Source organism: Biomphalaria glabrata, chromosome 5 (assembly GCF_947242115.1).
Source record: "Biomphalaria glabrata chromosome 5, xgBioGlab47.1, whole genome shotgun sequence".
Taxonomy (NCBI): Eukaryota; Metazoa; Mollusca; class Gastropoda; family Planorbidae; genus Biomphalaria; species Biomphalaria glabrata.
Window position 1 is genome coordinate 30539552 of NC_074715.1, and position 20333 is coordinate 30559884.

The 20333-nt window shown below is 36.7% G+C and overlaps 2 protein-coding genes across 4 annotated transcripts in view; both read right to left on the minus strand.

Annotated features, from left to right (window-relative positions):
• Positions 1-1013, minus strand: part of LOC106073236 (uncharacterized) — a 34688-nt gene extending 33675 nt beyond the window's left edge. Inside the window, exon 1 of the mRNA XM_013233740.2 lies at positions 705-1013. The gene's annotated coding sequence lies outside the window, so the exon portion shown is untranslated. The remainder of the gene's footprint in view (positions 1-704) is intronic.
• Positions 1014-9749: 8736 nt separating this feature from the next.
• The window catches only part of LOC106073238 (nucleolar protein 4-like), a 116224-nt gene continuing 105640 nt past the window's right edge, over positions 9750-20333 (minus strand). For all 3 annotated transcript variants that reach the window (XM_013233742.2, XM_013233744.2, XM_013233743.2), the window contains 2 exons: positions 11860-12223; positions 9750-11301 (listed from right to left, as the gene is read on the minus strand). In XM_013233742.2, the coding sequence (XP_013089196.1) occupies positions 11141-11301; positions 11860-12223 (525 nt within the window). In that variant the 3' untranslated portion in view covers positions 9750-11140. The remainder of the gene's footprint in view (positions 11302-11859; positions 12224-20333) is intronic.

Genomic DNA, 20333 nt, shown 5'->3' on the forward strand with positions numbered 1-20333 from the left:
TTATTTAGTGACACAGAAAACATAGACCTGCCTCTCTTTTTTCCCCTCATTAATGTATATGTAGGTCTGCGATGACAAAGAATGAGCTTTTGTTTTAAAGCAACAAGAGAGAAACTAAATGGCAGTATAACGTTCTAAAGCCTTTTAAAGTGCAGGCATGTCATACTATATGACGGGGAGGAAAAGTCAAAGAGGAAATTTAAATTAAATTAAAATAGACCACACTTATATAGAAGCACAAGTTTCTTTTTTTTTTTAAATTAGCCAAGTAAAATATACTTTACTATTTTCAAAATTTAACACATGCTTTTTTGTTTTTAAATATAGGACCTCTCAGTTTCATCCTAATAATTATGCCTATATCTCATGTGATTAATCATTTACAATTTATATTCTTGTACTGTTTTCAAATGATCATTCGTTTTTTTGTGTGTATCTATTCACTATCAAGTAATTATCAATAGAATTTAAAACTGCTGCGTATTAGCGTAGGTTTAGATTAGAGATGACAACTTTCATTAATTATATATTTAAACTTTATGTAGGTTGGATCTGATTACCGTATAGAACTTAAATATGAAATGTTAAATATAGAATGTTAAATATGGAATGTTATGCCTAAATATGCAATGTTAAATATGAAATGTTAAATATGAAATGTTAAATATGGAATGTTAAATATGAAATGTCCGTATTGACTTTACCTTGTAGACCTATAAACTTTCACTTGATCCATCTTTTTAAAATGTAGTCTCTAAAGAGAATCTAGTGTACAAATCTGTATTTTAGAATATAGAAATAGTCGACATGATCGGTGGCCCTCACTTGAGTGAATGCTACCACGTGACACCCACCCACTCACACACATACCGAAAAGGCCAACGGTTCCACCCGCTGCGTCAATGTCTTGATACGATCTATATGTTATCAATTACCGTCATAGACCTAAGACCTATCACTAACCGAGACCTGTTCTGTGTGCAAGGTAATTTAAGGATTGACGACTGTATGTGTGTGTTGTGTTGTTTTGAGGAGGGGGGGGGGGGAGTGCAGTTTCCTAGTAGGGCTTATCTAAAATTAAAACACATATTTTTGTTAAAATAACTTTTCCTTTTTATCTCCTAAAGAAGTGTTTCCAAAACTGTGTTCCGTGGATTTCTAGTGTTTCGATAGGCCTGATTAGGTGTTCCGCAATAGGCCTGATTAGGTGTTCCGCAATAGGCCTGATTAGGTGTTCCGCAATAGGCCTGATTAGGTGTTCCGCAAACCACTGGAATAATTAACTAGTAAGACTACACGTGAATTAATGTCAAAATAAATGCAGAAAATTAGTTCTTCTTGGTAACCAAATACATTCTACAGAAACACTATGAACTTTGAACTGATCTAGAATCAAACTACATTGAAACAAAGAAACAAGGTCCAAACTTGAAATGATTTAGATTCTAGTTGAGTTAAAAGAGTAGCACAATAGTTGAGAACAAACTGCTCCTTATTTGACTTCAGTTCCTAGAGCCACTGCTTAGCGTCTTACAGCATGCAGCAGGTTTTTATGTTTATTTTGTAGCAATCAAAGTCTAGAAGAAGGCTTGGCGCCAGATGTTAGAAGTCAGACTGCTATCATGCCTGAGATCAAGAAGTTATGCTCTACCAGGATACCATACCATACATGTAATTTATACACATATATATATATATAAGGCTTGTCTTTGAGTCTGAAGATTGATGAGGAATGCAGTGTATATGGTAATTGTGCAAAGTTTCAACTTGACTTGAGAATAGGTGTGGAGGAAATAACGCGTAGGACTACAAACATTTCACTAGGCTAACAGACAGAGTTGGTATAAGCTTTGTGAAAACTTCTTCAAATTATTTAATAATTTAATTTTGAAACATTGGTAATGATTTCGTTTTAACTTGTTTAATAGTCAATTATGGACTTCTAACTAAAATGCAAAATATTTTTTTGTTGCTATTAAAAAAAATAAAAACCAAATTTTGTCCCTTTGTTACTTGCCCCAAAATAAAACACACACACACACACATACAGATAAGTTATATATAAATAAATCTGAAAACAATACAGATATCATGTAAATGTTGTCTGTCTATTGTCTCACTCTCTCGACCCCCCCCTCTCTCTCTCTCTTTCTCTCTCTCTATCTCTCTCTCTCTCTCTCTCTCTCTCTATATATATATATATATATATATATATATATATATCATGGGCGTAGCCAGGGGGGGGGGGGGGTTGGGGTTCAACCCCCCCCCCCCCGAAATGAAATCCCCCCCCTTAGGGGGGTAACGAAGTTTAGTGACTGATCTTTTACTTTTATTTTGTTTATTTTAAGTGAAATTTTAATACTAAACCATCAATTGCCCTAGCACTGCCAAGGGGGTTTTGAATTTAAAACCCCCTACCAGGGGGTTTTGAGGTTTTTTGAGTTTGAAACCCCCTACCAGGTGGTTTTAAATTTATAACCCCCTACCAGGGTTTTAAGGGGTTTTGAGTTTGAAACCCCCTACCAAGGGGTTTCGAGTTTGAAACCCCCTACCAGGGGTTTTGAGTTTAAAACCCCCTACAAGGGGTTTTGAGTTTGAAACCCCCTACTAAGGGGACTTTGAGTTTTAAACCTCCTACCAGGGGTTTTGAGTTTAAAACTCCCTACCAAGGGGTTTCGAGTTTAAAACCCTCTACCTGGGGTTTTGAGTTTAAAACCCCCTATCAAGGGGTTTTGAGTTTGAAAACCCCTACCAGGGATTTTTAAGTTTAAAACCCCCTACCAGGGATTTTGAGTTTGAAAACCCCTACAAGGGGGTTTTAAGTTTAAAACCCCCTATAAAACCCCATACCAGGGGTTTTGAGTTTGAAACCCCCTACCAAGGGTGCTTTGAGTTTTAAACCTCCTACCAGGGGTTTTGAGTTTAAAAGCCCCTACCAGGGGTTTTGAGTTTAAAAACCCCTACCAGGGGGTTTTGCATTTAAATCCCCCTCTCTATAAAACAAAAACAAATGCAAACGACAAGCCCCAAATTCCAAGAGCACATCTAAGGAAGATTTTTAACCCCTCTCCAAAATTTACGATAAACTCCTCTTCAATATAAAAAAGCAAATTACACATTCAAAATTGTATGAGCGTAGCCAAAGGGGGTTTTGAGTTTAAACCCCTCTTCAGCTGGGTTTGAAGCTAAAATTACCTATTCAATATAAAAAAAAAAGCAAATTACGCACTCAAAATGCTATGAGCAAAGGTTTTTTTTTTTAGTTTAAACCCCCCGCCAGTAGGGTTTGAAGCTAAAAAATAAATCTTCAAAATAAAAAAAAATCGTAATCAAAATGCTATGAGCGTAGCCAAGCCGATTGGGTGTTTTGAGTTTAAATTTCCCTCCAGAGGGGTTTGATGCTAAAAAATACCTCTTCAATAAAAAAAAAAAGCAAATTACGCACTAAAGTTCTTTAAGCGTAGCCAAGCCAATGAGGGGTTTTGAGTTTCAACCCCTCTCCTCCAGATGGCTTTTTTATAAATTTAAAACCCCTCAAGATAGTTTTGAGGTTTAAAACCCCCCAACTGATGATTTTGACGATAAACATCTAAAGTAAAATAGTCACCTAATTTCAAGATCGTAGTCAAGGGAAGCTACTCATGTCTACCAGTGGCTGGGCTCCATAAATAAAGTGCAATGAAATTGAAAAGCACTAAATGTGGCTCTACAAATATGGCTAAGACGGATTTTAGCTGTCAGTTATAGAGATCGGGTCTAAATCAAGGAAATCCTATGCCGAAATGGGAGTCGATCCCTTAGTAATGTTGTGGGAAGAGGCTTCAGATATTGCCAGCGACAGAATTTTGTGGAAACAGCTTGCCAGCAAATGCGCCGAACGGCGCGAGAGGGTCTAAGTCAGTAAGAATAGCACATTACGTTTTTGAAATAAAACTTTTTAATAGCTAAATAATGCACTGTAGGTACCTCAGAATATGCATTTAGTTGGCTTTCAATACCAGAAATAGTGCTTGGCGGCGGGGCTCCGCCCCGCGCTGGGGGAGCTCTCAGCGCTCCCCCAGACCCTTTGCTGGCAAGGACGAGTAGTCTACAATTTTTTCACTAACTCCAGGAAGAACCTATTCTAGGGCACAATAAACGTCTTCCAAAGGAATGAAGGGTCAGAATGTAATAGAGATTAATTATGTACACACACACACACATTTATACATACAAACATATAAATATTTTTTTTTCGGGGGGGGGGGGCGGGGGCGGGGGAAGAAAAAAAATCCCCCCAAACCCCCCCCCCCCCCCCGAAAAAAAATCCTGGCTACGCCCATGATATATATATATATATATTTATTTATTTATTTATTCATAGGCTAATATGGCTCCTTATGTCTCAGAAGACAATGGATGCGCCAAGATAGTCACTGATTTTGATTTCATCTTGAAACGAGGCAGAATCTGAAGTGACCGATAAAGCCATTTTTTTTTGCCACAGTTCATGCATGCATATAATATGCATCTGTTCTAGGTTATTGTCTATTAATGTTTGACTAGATTATATCCGTTGATGTAACACGTGCAGTGAATCGTAGTTTGTATACGTGGTGATTACATCAAAAAATTGAGCGAGAGAAAGCCTTGTGTCGAATTAAAAAAAAAAAGCAAATCGGTTACATTTACAGGACATGACAGAAACGAAATTCGCAATTAAGTGAAAACGTTTATTAATTAAAATACGTCTCCAGAAATCTATTATAAAAAAATCTGGAAAATTGTGTTTGTCTACGAAACGTTTTGGCGCCCCTCTGCTGTGGCGACAGAGGCATGATGCACGATCATGCACCCATCCCCCCCCCCCCCGTCTATTTACATAAATGACCTACTTCGTTATAAGTAAAAAAAAAAAGTAAAGTTTCCGTTTCAGACCTTCCGATCTATAGGGCAGATGATGATAAGGTCAAAGGTCATGTTTCTTTCGCCAACGGTTAATGAACAGAGTGTCATGTGGCCAGCACAACGACCAAGCGCCTTTACTTTTCCCAAATAAAGTTAGGTAACAATTAGAGTTGGATGGACTCAAGGGCTCAATAAAAATCCTAAAATTCAAAATCCCAGTCTTCAACAAGATTCGAACCCATCGTTACCCAAGACTCCAATTTCGGAAGCCAACTCACTCAGCCACCGCACCACCCCTTACACTACTGTAGTAGCATTAATTGTGATACATAGTCTACTGTATCCTATAGGGTGATGTTAGAGGTCAACATATAAACTTCCATAACTAAAAATGAAACAAAAACTAGTTTTCCTATTTTACATATATTTCATCTTTATTCCGTTTTATAGTCTCATCATAGAAATAGAATGTGAAACATTGAAGTCTGAGGGAAAAAAAAGCGAAATGTTCCAGGTCCAATGTTAAAACAATACAAACAGTTAAGACAATATCTAAAATAAACGCAATCACTGAATGAATCAACGCAGTGTCGGCGAACAGCCAAATTGTACATTAGTTACACAAGTCACATCACTTAGTACAAGGACACAAGTTTGTACATTGTTTGTATGCCTAAGTTTGTATAAGACAAACACTTTTTATACCTAATCATTCAGTTTTTAGCCCAAGTCCTGGAAATCTTAGACAGTATATAGTCTATGGACAGTATTTATAAATGTCAATCACAAAAACAAAAAAAAAATAAACTGACATAATTGATATACCATGATTCCTTTGTCAAAAAGCTTTTTTGTTAGTCAGTTACTATCAATGGTGACAGTAGGCCCTTTAAAATATATGACATATCCATTGTTTATTTGGTTTTTAACTGCATGCAGGATAATTACATCCCAGTGGTGCAACTAAATCAACAGTTAAAAAAAAAGCTGAGTTTCTGTAAGTAATGTCCAACAATTATACCCAAGAAATAAAATTATTATAAATACAATAAATGGTTAGTGTAGCAACGTTGCAATCAAATTTTTAGTATAAAATAATAAGAAAATAATTTTCGAGAACAAAAAAGGCTGGAGGTATCAATGAATATAGGAAATGAAACAGTACGTATGGGCATACATTTGAAACTTTTATGAAAGGAACAGGTAACATATAAACCATGAAATAATTATCTGGTTGAGAATTGTTCTTTTCCTAAACTATATTTGTAAATAAATTGTAAAAACAAATTGTTAAAATAGGGGATTAATTCAAGAAATTTAAAAAATCCCTAATATTGAGATAATTGTTTTCGATAGAGGCAGGAAATCAAGGGAATTATCAATTCAAATAAAAAAAAAGATTTATTTTTTTTATAAAAAGAAATATTGAAATAAACAAAAATGTTGACTCTTAAATTTAAAGGTTTATAATAATAATAATAATAATAATAAGGGACTATGATGAATTTTGTTTCTCTTTAACGAAACTCGATCCTGGCAGTGCCAGAGAATGAATACTCGTTCGTTTCTAACAAAATAATGATAATAATAATAATAATAATAATAATAATAAGGAATGAAAGTATTTTGGAAATAAATGTGTTCAATACATTATGTCTAACAAAGTATGTATAGAACTAAATACTGGAATGTTTGTATGTATACATGAGTATTTGGACATTCCTTAAAGCCTTTCTGAAGTAAAGATTTCATTTACAACATAGAAATGCCTTAAAGCCTTTGAAAACTATGAAATAAGTTATTCCTTATTACAACTAAAATCCAATATAGAAGATATGTTGTTGCTTCAAACTCTTCATATATCTTTTCATTTCAACAATTCTCAGACCCATTGAGTTCTCAACTTAGTGAAACATTTGTTCTATCTTAAGGGAGTTTACTCAAAATAAAGTCTAAATCACAAAACTAAGCTTACTGGAAAGAATAGTTACACAATTATCTACTTTGCATGTCTAACAAATTTTGATGATAGATTCTGCCAGTAATAAAACACTGACTGTGAGTTCAATAAGGCAAGAAATAGTTGAAATACTTCTGCTGCATAAATTGTAGACATTTCATACTTGAGACTAAATGCCAGAATGAAGTTCAAATATTGATATGTGAATTTCACAAATATATGTGCCTATTAAAACTGCACTATATTTTGTAAAGAGCTTTCAATAAGTTTTTTGTTTTCCAACCATGCATTTAGTTTATGCATTAAACAGTTTCATAAAATACTAAATCATGTTGACTATTATGTGTAACTGACATATACAAGCATTGAAAGAACATGTCTAAAATTCAAGTTTGTGATATGCTTGGCATTCCCAATACCTAAAAATACAATCTTTTTCAATCATTTGTATTCTAAATTTGAAAAACAAAATGAGTGTATTGTGTGTAAAAATTTATGGAATGCAATATATAAAATATAATTTTTCAATTTTGTTTCAATTAGGGATTTTGATGATTTATTTAATTGTTTTATATTTAAAAATGATGAAATTTGAAAAAAAAAAGTAAATGCTTTTCATTCTGCTAGGACTATTCTCATATGACAATTGAAACAAACATTTGTATGTTATCCAATCAGGCAAAAAAAGGAACCACATTGTTGTCTATATTTAGATATAAGTATCTGAATGTACGAAGCAAAAATACAATACAGAACTAACTAATGTTCAAAATGAACAGAGTGTCTCGTTCAAGTAAAAGGACGTATGGACATGCTAGATACAATCATTTAAAATCTTGCTAATGAGGAAATAAAATCTATGCATTTTGCTATATTTTTTAATTTTTCTCTTATTTTACCTGAAACCTAGATAACCTTATGTCACATTGCTAGTATATTTCATTCATAATAAATTTTTTTTTCTTCAAAGTATTCTACAGCAGTACAAAATGAAAAATAAATTTTTGTTAAACGAATAAAATTAAGAAACAAAATTCTGAGGAAACTATGAGCAAACTCTAAAAAATGTTAGTCTCCCTTGTATATCTGTTTTTGAAATAATTAGAATATTTTACAGTTGCATTGACTATTTCTAATGCAGTTATACCAAACAAAATTCAAATTTCATTTTAAGATTATGTTTTGTAGTTTTCTATTAAAATAAGGCAAAATTGTTGACATAAGCTAGCATTACTATATCCCTATTAGCCTTTAAAAAATTTACAAATATATATAAAAATGGAATTAATTTTCAATCAAATCAAGAAAAAAATGCTATTCAATGTGTTTTTTCTTCCCTACAAACTTGACAATATCAGTTGAACAAATACATACTCATGTGAAGCCTTTTTACTGTACATAGTGATAACTTTCTTCACTATAGGATTTTTTTTTAACAAGATCAACATTCAAATACAAGTACAATTAGGAATGAAAACCAATTAAATAAATAACATTAATAATCTTTTTAAATAGATATTCACTATTAACATGAAATAAGATTAGAGAATATACAAGCAGAAATGATAGCAAGGCTCATGAATATTGCACAACCCATTGAAAAAAAGGCATTAACTAATATTTGTTCCACTTGTAACACACATACTTCCCATAATCATGTTTTCTTCTTCACTTCCAACCAAATCAAGGATGATTTTTTTAAATATAAAATTCAAACTATGACAGTTTTCAAAGAGTTAAGAAGTGACTAAAACTCAGTACTACAAAAAAGTAGTCAAGCAGTGAAAAACTAAATAAATGTGCGTACTGTCCTATAGGATAAAACCCACATCAGTTAATATAATTTTAGAGCCTAGAGTTGCTGTAATATTACATTTTTATGGAACCAAAACTATCATTGTAATTATAAAAGTAAATATGTGTCAATTTAACTATAAAATGTCGATATTATTAAATATGTGTATATATTTTTGTATATATTTTGAATAAAGTAACACATTCATTTTTTTTTTAATATGTCATGAATAATAAACAGAATTATCATTTAAAAAGTCAAACCGGTTTTCAAACAGTAAAGAAAAAATATTTCTTTTTTTTTATTGAATGAATGAGATTGTAAAACCAGAAAAAAAAATCCAAAATAAAACATGTTCATATGAAAATATAGGAATCATAATTCTGAAACAATACACTAATTACAGACATCTCCTTGAGACAATGATTATAAGACTGAGATCTCAAAAATATTGATATATAGACAATGCACAGTAATAAACTGTAAAGACAGAGAAAGATGCCATTCAGTAGTGTATCAGACTGCGCAATGAAATATAGATCTAATAATAATTAGGTAAAGGTACTCATTATATATTAACAATAACAATAATAGAAAACTAGAAAGAGCTCACACTATTCATGTCATTCAACAAGTTACAGACAATAAAAACAACCAGACAAGTTTCAATCACATCGAAAAGAGAACTGGATGATGTTTAAAAAACCCAGTCTTAAGATTACTAATAGTGTTAATAGAGAAATAGTTATGTTTTAAAAACCCAGTCTTAAGATTACTAAATGTGTCACACTCAACATCTTCTAATCCCAAAATGAATTTTCCCAATAAAATCCATTGTTGTTCTATTAGTTGATAAAAGAATTGGTTCAGTTTAAAAGCCCAGTCTTAAAATTACTATTGGTGTCTAATTCAGCATAACCCTTTCCCAAATAAATTTTCCTAATAAAAGTTGTAGTTAGTTTATTCCCTTTGTTGAAACTTAATACTATGAGATGATAACATACTCTCATTAATTGCTACACACCAGTAAAATGTGTACTCTATTTTCACTGGACAATAGAGATGTTTCACACTTTAGATCACTGCTGTGTCACCCGGGGGGGGGGGGGGGGGGGGGGGATAGCAACCCTAGCATTCCCTTTGTGACAGCACATCTTTGGGTCACCATTCAGTCTATGTGTAATCACATAAAAAAGAAATTTTATTTTATAATGCAAATAACTAAACACACATACACACACACACACAGAACTGCACAAATGTATACACTTACACACAATAAAAACAGAGATTGATTTTGTAGTTTATCCATTTCACACTAAATGTAAGTTTGAAAGTTCATTATATATTGATATTCATTTTTAAAACTACAATTTGTATTCAAATAAAGTTGAGCAATAAAATTTCAAAAAAATGCACAAAAATAAAGCAGTTTTTTTTTTTAGTCCATGCACCCAAATATAAGTTATACTTTTTAATATTTCTATTTGTTAATAATTTCCAGGAAAAAAGAATTGTAGAGCAACCAAGACCTATATAAAAGTCATTTTGAAACTATTGTGAGTCAACATCCACTAAAACTCATAGACCATGAATGGTTAATGTAATTTGACAAGGGAAACAACTGCTACATACTAAAAAAAAATGCATTTATCAGTAATCTTTGATGCTGGTTATTTCTTTTATAGTTTCATGTGTATTTTATAGCAATTTTTATTTTAGTGCTCAACACATTAAATTTGTCAACTGGAATGAGTTAAAATTCCAGAGAAGCTTTTGAAAATATATACAAATACACTAAAATTGACAAATTGTTTTTAAAAAATCCCCAACCAACAGTAATGTGAGCTTGTTGAACTCAAATGTATGGTAGAACTGTACATCATGACATGGATCTGCCTTGACACATCTTAATCCTTGGATAAATATGTACATTACATACGAATATGTTTTAATTTATTAACAAAAAAAATAATGGCATAAAGTTTGAAAAAAATGTATATTGATGAATACAAATTTTAAAAATTCTCATTGTATTGTTGAGAATTGTTTAAATTTATGAGGAACATATCATCAAGTAAACTCCAGATCAAGAGTTGAAAAGTTAACACAGTCAAAACCTAACAAACAAAATATCTGCTGCTTAAATACTTGGTCAATGAATACAAAGACACATTGTAAACTTTAAAAAAAAAGAATAAAACATTGACCACACTGGTAAGTTCAAAATAACTTGCTAGAATTGTACCAATCAAAGTTTTCTAATGGGACTTGACTCAGAATTGCAAAAACACCAATTCCATGGAACAAGACCTAAAGCTCTGATCAATAAACAGTTTGGGTTTATTTATTTGTTCATTACTCCCAAATTTTAAATAGTTTGATGGTCTTGTTTTTTTTGTGTTTTTTTTTTTTGAATCAGTAGCAGTAAGCCAGTGAAGACACTGTTCCTGCTCTGATGCAGATTAGATAAAAAAAACGTCATTTCTTGGAGTTCAGTTTTGTTGTAAAAGAAGCTGCTCCAATTCATCAGCAGAGCGGTAAAGAAAGGCAGCAGACTCTCTGTAGCCAGCTATCAGCTGTTTGATGGCTGTCACTTCAGATGGACTAAGCTGACCTTTGTTAGTGGACTTTTTCATACTTAGATCAGTAGGACCTGCTCAAAGGAGAGAATTAATACTGTAGACATGCATGAATAGATTCAAGTACATTTCTGTAATCTATTTAAAAGCTAAGACCTAGCAAAAAACAAATCTATATTCAAATATATTTATGCCTATATCAGCAGATCGGAAGAAAAACAAAAATGTTTCCATTTCTAGAAACAAGTGGTTTAGAAAGATCCATTCGTTTTAAAGACATTTAAAGGGAAACTATTTTAAAGAAATATAATCTGGACTAGATACACTTTAAAACTGATTGTTTTATGTAATACTCATGAGAGGATTTATCTCATAATATTGAGTATAGAGTAATCCTTATTGTAAACTCCATTAAGACTATGATGTCATCCCGCATGCCTCATACATCAAAAGGAGTGGTTTGAACCCTGGACAATCATGAGGATGAAAAAAAGCAAATGCAATTCGAGCAGTGCATTTTATTTTGAGCCTTACAATTCTATTCCTGTTAGTTGAGTCATTTCGTTGTAAGTCTAGTCATTTGGTTGTAAGCCTACCATGTAAGAAATATGTTTTAATGACAGATCACTCACCAAATTCACCGTTAGATGTCGTGTTAGATGCCACCGAGGCATGAGGTAGCACTGTAGGGTGGTGATGGGCTGGGTGCTGATGGTTTGGGAAACCGGGGCGAAACAGGGCGGCAGTTCCATGCCCGTTGGTAAAAAAGGAAGGTGTGAAGTCAGGCGCGGGGCGGAATGTGGGCGGCGGGGGTTGGTGTCGGAGGAAATCTGTAGAGGCTGTGACTGAGCAGTTGATTGACCTGGGCGAGGACTGACTGCCCTGCTGTGCGTTCGACTGGGTGACCACTGGCTGAGGCTGCTGCGGTGTCGCTGCTTGTGTAGATGGAGGTGTCTGTGCTGTTACTAGACTGGTGTGGGCAACCATTGCTGAAGCCTAGGGTAGAGATTGTAAAAATGGAAATATATGAATAAGGATAATGACATTTAGAAAATATATTTTATAAATGTAAGCCAGTATTACACAACGTCCTCTAGTAGTCAGGGTAGACAAGGCTGGAGAAAGAATCAAAGCAAACATTGACTTGTCTTTTGTGAATAAATGTTGCTTATTTCCCTTTACTGTTTTTCAAATTCAGATAGCTCAAATAATTCTACCACAACTAAATCAATCATTTTGCTAAACGATTCTTCTTCTGTTTTGTAATGATCCCCATAATGAAAGACACCGCCATTAGCTTTGTGTGGTCTGTCTTTCCGTCATTCCATAATCTTCAAATATAAAAACAAAATCTAATAAACTATTTATAAAAACACAAAAATAAAGGCACATTCCTTGTTCCATATGCTAGGACAAATTTGTACAAATGCTCCTTCTTTCCGGTGCTATTAGAGCATGGAATGGGTCGCATGAGACAGCCAGGAAAACCAATGACTTGGCAGAATTTAGGTTATTGGTTAGCATGCATGACATGACGCGTAGGACGTAATCATCTTCTCTTTTGAACTAATGTCTGTATTTCATAAGATTCGAGTTTAGATTTCAATAAAAAAAGAAAAGTTATTGAAAATCCAAGCCATATTTTGTAGCTTGCTTAGTCTAAGTGCAGCGGCAACTTATAACTTATGGTTTTCTAAAAGCGTGCCCTTTTAAATACATTTTTCTAGTTGATACTACATTTTAAAAATGACACCAAGTTTTAGAACTCTGATTTTTGAATAGTTTTGATAGATTTTCAAATGGAAACGTGACAGATTGACAAAGATTAATTGTTGCTTAAAGGTGTCGCTAACGAAAGGGCCTATTTTTTTTTTTTTTGCATGAAATGTTAAAATGTAACTACATATTTTGTTCCTGTAAGTAAATCTGCAATAATTATTTTAAACTGATTACAATCAATAAATGTTTTTTTATTTTACAAACATAAAGTACAAATATGTGTGTGTGTGTGTCACGGAAGTAATGGGTTTGAACTCGAGCTCTGACAATTAAAAGGCGAGTCTCTCAAGAAGCTTGTTATTAATAATGAACGCCTTGTCTAAGGAGGTATTAGGCAAGCACCATATGTTGCGGGGGCGCGTGGCGCACGCCCCTTATCCCGCTCGTTCTCGTTGGTCTGATGGCTACCACCTCTGTTATTAATGGATCATGGTGAGTACTGTTTGAAAAACAAAAAGAGTGAACAAGAAGGTAGAGAGTACTCCTAAAAAAAAGATGAAGGGGGAGGTAAGCCCTTAGGATTATTAAAAAAAAAAAGAGGCATTATTTCTTCAAAACAAGGAGAGAGAACTCTCCATTCGTAGAGAGGAAATGAAATTATAATAACACGGTTCGGTCGTTCGATGCAAGAAGGCATATGATTTGTGTCCCCTCGGTATGAAACAAGGGGGGATGTTTCTTTGTCAGGGGTCAATGAGCAGAGTGCAGGATGTGACAGCATAAAGGCGGAGAGGGTGAAAGGTTATTTCCAAGAGTTTCCAACGGAGGTGCAAAGTGTTGGTACTCACTGCTTTGTACATTAAATACAGTAGAAGAAATGACTACACTTTTCAGGTCCTCCTTTTACAACCAAAAAACCTTGTAATATATTTAGTAAGAATAGTTGGTACCAACACATATAAGAGTTGAAGCAAATATTAGTGTACTTTTAAATGTAAATAATTCTGAAAGGAACTAAGAGAGAGGGAGTTAAAAATTATAATTCAATTGGCACACTATTACAACTATTCAAAGTGGCCTATACTTGTGATAATCCATTTCGACCGAGTAGGATTAACAGTGGCTTTCAATAACGATGACCATGCGGTTATTTTACCGAGTGGCACAAACGTTTATCAACCCGTGACAGCCGTTCGGGTTTGCCACTGTGTCTAACATTTGACCAACATTTACAAAAAATGTAAAACGTTGAAACGGGCACACCTTTGTGCTTTGTCAAACATGGACTGGGTAGGAAGAAAGGGAAGAGGGGGCATCCCTGCAATGTTTGGTTACCATGGGCAACCAGAAAACTGTCACGTGATCAATGCTTCTTCAGGCAACAGGAGAGGGAGTCAAAAGGGAGGGTGCGTGAGACGGTGGATGAGCGAGAAACTGGGGTGCTCGATTGTTTCCTCCAAAACAATAGGGACCTTTTTTTTCCTCAGGTAAAGAGAATTTTTTTTAAAAAGGTCGCATTATTATTTCAGAATTAAGGTACTCATGAAATAGGAAAAGGACGGGGGGGGGGGCGGGATAGGGGGAGGGAATGAAATTGTTTTAGCTTGCTTGGAGTTGAAACAAACACATTTTCTAAACCCATGAAATCAACGGCCATCTCTAAGGGACTCTCGTGTTCGGGAAGAAACAAAAAGCAAGTCGCTTTTTCTTGTTTCTATTAGACAAAGAACTCTTGGACTATAGTGCTTTGGTCCGTCACCGTTCTTCCAGATTCTTTATGCCTGGAAAGTATTTCTTTGGGGGCTGGGGCAGAGGAAAAAAATAGAGAGGTGGGGTGGATAGATTGAGAACGACAGAGAGAAAAGGAGACTTTGAGAAAAATAAAAAAACAGATGGAGGATGGGTGAGAGGTCAGACTGCCGCACCTCTTTTTCTTCAGCTTGTCTTACCCTTAACATTTTTTTTGAGTGTCCTGATGAGGAGTGAGTTGGAGAGGTGAACTGATGAGGAGTGAGTTGGAGAGGTGAACTGATGAGGAGTGAGTTGGAGAGGTGACTTGATGAGGAATGAGTTGGAGAGGTGAACTGATGAGGAGTGAGTTGGAGAGGTGACCTGATGAGGAATGAGTTGGAGAGGTGAACTGATGAGGAGTGAGTTGGAGAGGTGACCTGATGAGGAATGAGTTGGAGAGGTGAACTGATGAGGAGTGAGTTGGAGAGGTGACCTGATGAGGAATGAGTTGGAGAGGTGAACTGATGAGGAGTGAGTTGGAGAGGTGAACTGATGAGGAGTGAGTTGGAGAGGTGAACTGATGAGGAATGAGTTGGAGAGGTGAACTGATGAGGAGTGAGTTGGAGAGGTGAACTGATGAGGAGTGAGTTGGAGAGGTGACCTGATGAGGAATGAGTTGGAGAGGTGAACTGATGAGGAGTGAGTTGGAGAGGTGACCTGATGAGGAATGAGTTGGAGAGGTGAACTGATGAGGAGTGAGTTGGAGAGGTGACCTGATGAGGAATGAGTTGGAGAGGTGAACTGATGAGGAATGAGTTGGAGAGGTGAACTGATGAGGAATGAGTTGGAGAGGTGAACTGATGAGGAGTGAGTTGGAGAGGTGAACTGATGAGGAGTGAGTTGGAGAGGTGAACTGATGAGGAGTGAGAGAAAGAAAGGAAAGGGACAAGTGTGTGCCAGTGGGGACTCGGTCAATACTGTCAGGCTCAGGTGAGCCATGGGGGCGAAGAGGAGGAAAGTGTGGGGGAAAGCGAGGGAGAAGGGGCCCAAGGGGGAGGGAGCACATACAACTGAGTGAGGGGGGGGGGAGGGAGGTATACAAAATGATTTTGAAGCATTAAAAAGAAAATACTCGGAGAAAGGAAAATAAAAAGCAACCAGGAAAAGAAGAAATAAAGAAATAAAACTACTTGGTCTTAGCGTGCATTATCTAAGCCCAAGTGGCTGAGATGTTTGTGTATCTGACAAGGAAAGATAGAATTCAGAGTTCGGATCTCTACTGCCCATTTAGTCAGTTTCAAAATATGAGTTGAAGTAGAAAGACATAAAGTCATTTTTTTTTATTCACTGAAAATATTGTACCATTAAACTGCCTATATGTAGTATAGTACTAAAGTGCTTAAATGTAGTCAAACACAAAATTGCGTATATGGAGTAGGCTATAGCACTAAATCGCTTAAATTTAGTATAGCACTAAATTGCTTATAAATATTTTAATGTAATGTCGCACTAAATTGTTTACATGTTGCACTAAATTGCTAATATATAATGTAGCACTAAATTTCTTATATTTATATGTAGTTTAGAACTAAATTGCTTATATGTAAAGTAACATTAGTTTGCTTGTATAATGAGTACAGTTAATTTGCTTTTAGTAAATTAACATCTACACTACTGAATTCGCAGTGAAATAGAAGGTTTAAAAATAAACAAATGTCTCTTCAATTTTAAAGTCACCAGTGACGTCATTGCTGTGGGAGGACAATCCACCCGACACAATCCATCCGACACAATCCACCCGACACAATCCACCCGACACAATCCGACACAATCCACCCGACACAATCCACCCGACACAATCCACCCGACACAATCGCGTCTTTCTGGATCTCTGTCCACTTCCCAACCCCCGCAGCGCGACCTCGACCATACCTCGTGGCTCCTGGCATCATTAGGCCTGGCTATCTGACCTCGTGGCTCCTGGCATCATTAGGCCTGGCTATCTGACCTCGTGGCTCCTGGCATCATTAGGCCTGGCTATCTGACCTCGTGGCTCCTGGCATCATTAGGCCTGGCTATCTGACCTCGTGGCTCCTGGCATCATTAGGCCTGGCTATCTGACCACGTGGCTCCTGGCATCATTAGGCCTGGCTATCTGACCACTTGGCCCCTGGCATCATTAGGCCTGGCTATCTGACCTCGTGGCTCCTGGCATCATTAGGCCTGGCTATCTGACCACGTGGCCCCTGGCATCATTAGGCCTGGCTATCTGACCTCGTGGCCCCTGGCATCATTAGGCCTGGCTATCTGACCACGTGGCCCCTGGCATCATTAGGCCTGGCTATCTGACCACGTGGCCCCTGGTATCATTAGGCCTGGCTATCTGACCACGTGGCCCCTGGCATCATTAGGCCTGGCTATCTGACCTCGTGGCCCCTGGCATCATTAGGCCTGGCTATCTGACCACGTGGCTCCTGGCATCATTAGGCCTGGCTATCTGACCACGTGGCCCCTGGCATCATTAGGCCTGGCTATCTGACCTCGTGGCTCCTGGCATCATTAGGCCTGGCTATCTGACCACGTGGCCCCTGGCATCATTAGGCCTGGCTATCTGACCACGTTCAAGTTAATGGCTATTTCCACAGAATGCCGCCTGTCGAGGTGTCCTATTGTCCAGCGAGTGGGTCCAGTGCGCGGGTAAAGGTAGAAGAGGGGTGGGTCAGGCTGGTAAAGTTCTAGAAAATAGAGTGTCCAGGAACAGAAGCCACTGGGAGGAAAACTTTAAGGGGGGGGGGCCACAGATGGTGGAGGGGAGTGCTATTCAGTTTTAGAAGTGTGGAGGATGGGGTGGGAAGATTAAATCGCAAACATACCAGTTTTTATTTTATTTTTTTTTTGTTTTGTTTTCTTGTATAGACATCTTCGCTGAATTAGTATATTATAAAAACTTCAACTTAATGTACCAAAGACAAAAGATATGACTTTGTTTAAGTACTATATCCAGTCAAGATACTCAGTTTGTCTATATCATCCTTACTATTTTATTTACGGAAACAAACTACCGCTTTAAACGGGAAGATGCCAACTCCGCATTGAGATAAATCCAACATTTTCTGTTTGCAACAAGACATAGAACAGTTCTAAAAAAACACGCAGTGGAAAAACAAGAACACGTTGAGTAAGACCTATATACAAACTACAAAAACAAGAACACGTTGAGTAAGACCTATACGAACTACAAAAACAAGAACACGTTGAGTAAGACCTATATACAAACTACAAAAACAAGAACACGTTGAGTAAGACCTATATACAAACTACAAAAACAAGAACACGTTGAGTAAGACCTATACAAACTACACAAAAAAAACAACATAAAATTTATATCAAATTAAATTTTTTAACAGAATAAATATTTTCAGAATAGGGGGAGGAGGAGTAAATTCTATATGTATTAGACAGACAGGCAGACAGACAGACAGACAGATAAATAGATAATGTGTACATACACTACAAAAATAACAAATAGAAAAGAATAATTCAACCCAACAGAGACTGACGACATTTAGAAAGCAGAATTCACTTCCTTTACAAAACTGCGCTTAGTGTTAGCCAACAGAAATGACTCAAGTCAGAAGTGTTTCCTTAATTGAAGTCAAGAGTGGGAGTCAAACTTCTTCACTGGACAGTTTTCATTAGTAACAAAATCAACAAAGTCCCCCATTGTCCGGCCGTACCCAGTTTGGTATCAAATTGTCCGTCTGCGAGCTGGCTTCAAGAGCCCCCGTTCATTTCCCTCGTCAGCGCCATCTCTTGAACTCATCTCCCCTTGCTCTGGGTGTCCTCCCTCTCTTGCTCACCCTCCCTTCCTCCACGCACACGCACACCCTGCGGCCACGTCTGATCCACCCCCTCCCGCCTTTACGTCCGTAGACTTGATCCACGATTCACTCGACAGATAATCTTTCAGCCGGCACTTTTTTTTTTTTAAAGGTGAATCGCACACGCGCCTGGACTATTTGACCAGTGCGTAGGGTGACAGCTGGTCACAGAGTGTTTAGAATGAACGAGGGTGTATTGATCTTCAGGTGGATGAAAAACGTGCCCTATTATTTGACAGCACGAGAAGTTAAAAAAAAATCCTAACTAAATTGTCCTGGCATTTCTTCATCCTTTTTTTTTTAATTGTCACAACTTAAGACGACTTGTACTACCATAAGTATAGTAAACTTTCTGATAAGACGGCAACTGAAATGAGTTACGCAATTAATAAGTGTAATTATGTATCAACTTTGACAAGATCGGAGCATCTGTTTCATTTATTATTATTTTTGTAGACCTTGGTAGCGAGCATACATTTTTTTTTAATTTATAGAATGTAATGGCACATAGGCCTACTACTGCGTAAAATTTTTTTTAAAAAATCCAGATAGTAATTATATTTGTTGCTCGAGTCTTTATGAAAGAGTTTAAAATAATTTTTTTTTTCTATTAGTATCGGTCGTGTCTTCAGAAGTGATTCTGTCCTAGTCCAAACCTGCTGTAAGATGACCGGGGGGTGGGGGTGGTAGCAGGCACTGGATGCCAACGTGACGCATGTTCTGAAGCGCATATCCCACTACCAGGCAGCCATTCTGACATGGGCATACATCAAATGTCATCATTACAAACAATAATTACATACGATCGTGCTCCAATAGCCGTACAAAAGTTGACCCATTCCGGTCTCCATCCACTGCACCACCCCCGCTCTCTGATTATTTTACTGACACATTCTACCGCCCACGTCTAGAACAACATTGCCCACCCCCTTGTCCCCAACATGTCCTGGGAGACGTCTCGCTGCCCAGGTAACGCCCATGTAATTCGAGCCCAGTGAAGACATTCAGGTAGTAGTTGTCCCAGGAAACATCAAGGGAGAGACAACTCCAACATTTATCGATCAGCTCGACCTGAACTCCACGAGAGAAACAAAGGGAATCTGTGTGTGTGTGTCTGTGTGTGTGTGTGTGTGTGTCTGTGTGTGTGTGTGTGGAGACTGGGGAAGGGGGAACCGAAGACTAGAGACAATGACAGCGTCACCAGTGACAGAAAGTACATGAAGACTATATTGATGGGGAGGGGGGGGGGGATTATTTTTTGAGTTACCCCCCTCCTTCCCAATTACCTCCCATTCTACTATTTGTTTATATTTTGACTGTTTGATCAGGGGAGATCAATACATTTTAAAATGAAAGGACATTTAATTGAAGGCCTAATATTGGATCAACGAGTATTCCAGACAGTAGTTAAGTATCTTATCTATGTCTTTTTTAGCCGACAAAACATTCCTAATAGAGGAATACAAGAAGGTAGTCAGAAAAAAAAAGAGGATCCTAGTAAAGGAATAGAGATGCTATAGAAGGATGCTAAGTATCACCTACAAAGACCGCATCACGAAAAAGAAAAGATTCGAAACAGGATCACTCTGATAAATGGCCCCACGTTGACCTGCTGAGCACCGTCAAAAACGCAAAACTTGATGGCCATATCATAAGGCCATCAAAGGCCGTGCTCCGGGGGACACGAATTCTAGACCCGCGTAACAAGTCCAAAGAGAATAATCCAAGACTTTCGAGTTTCCAGACTCCTCACATGCAAACGTTCATGCTACCGC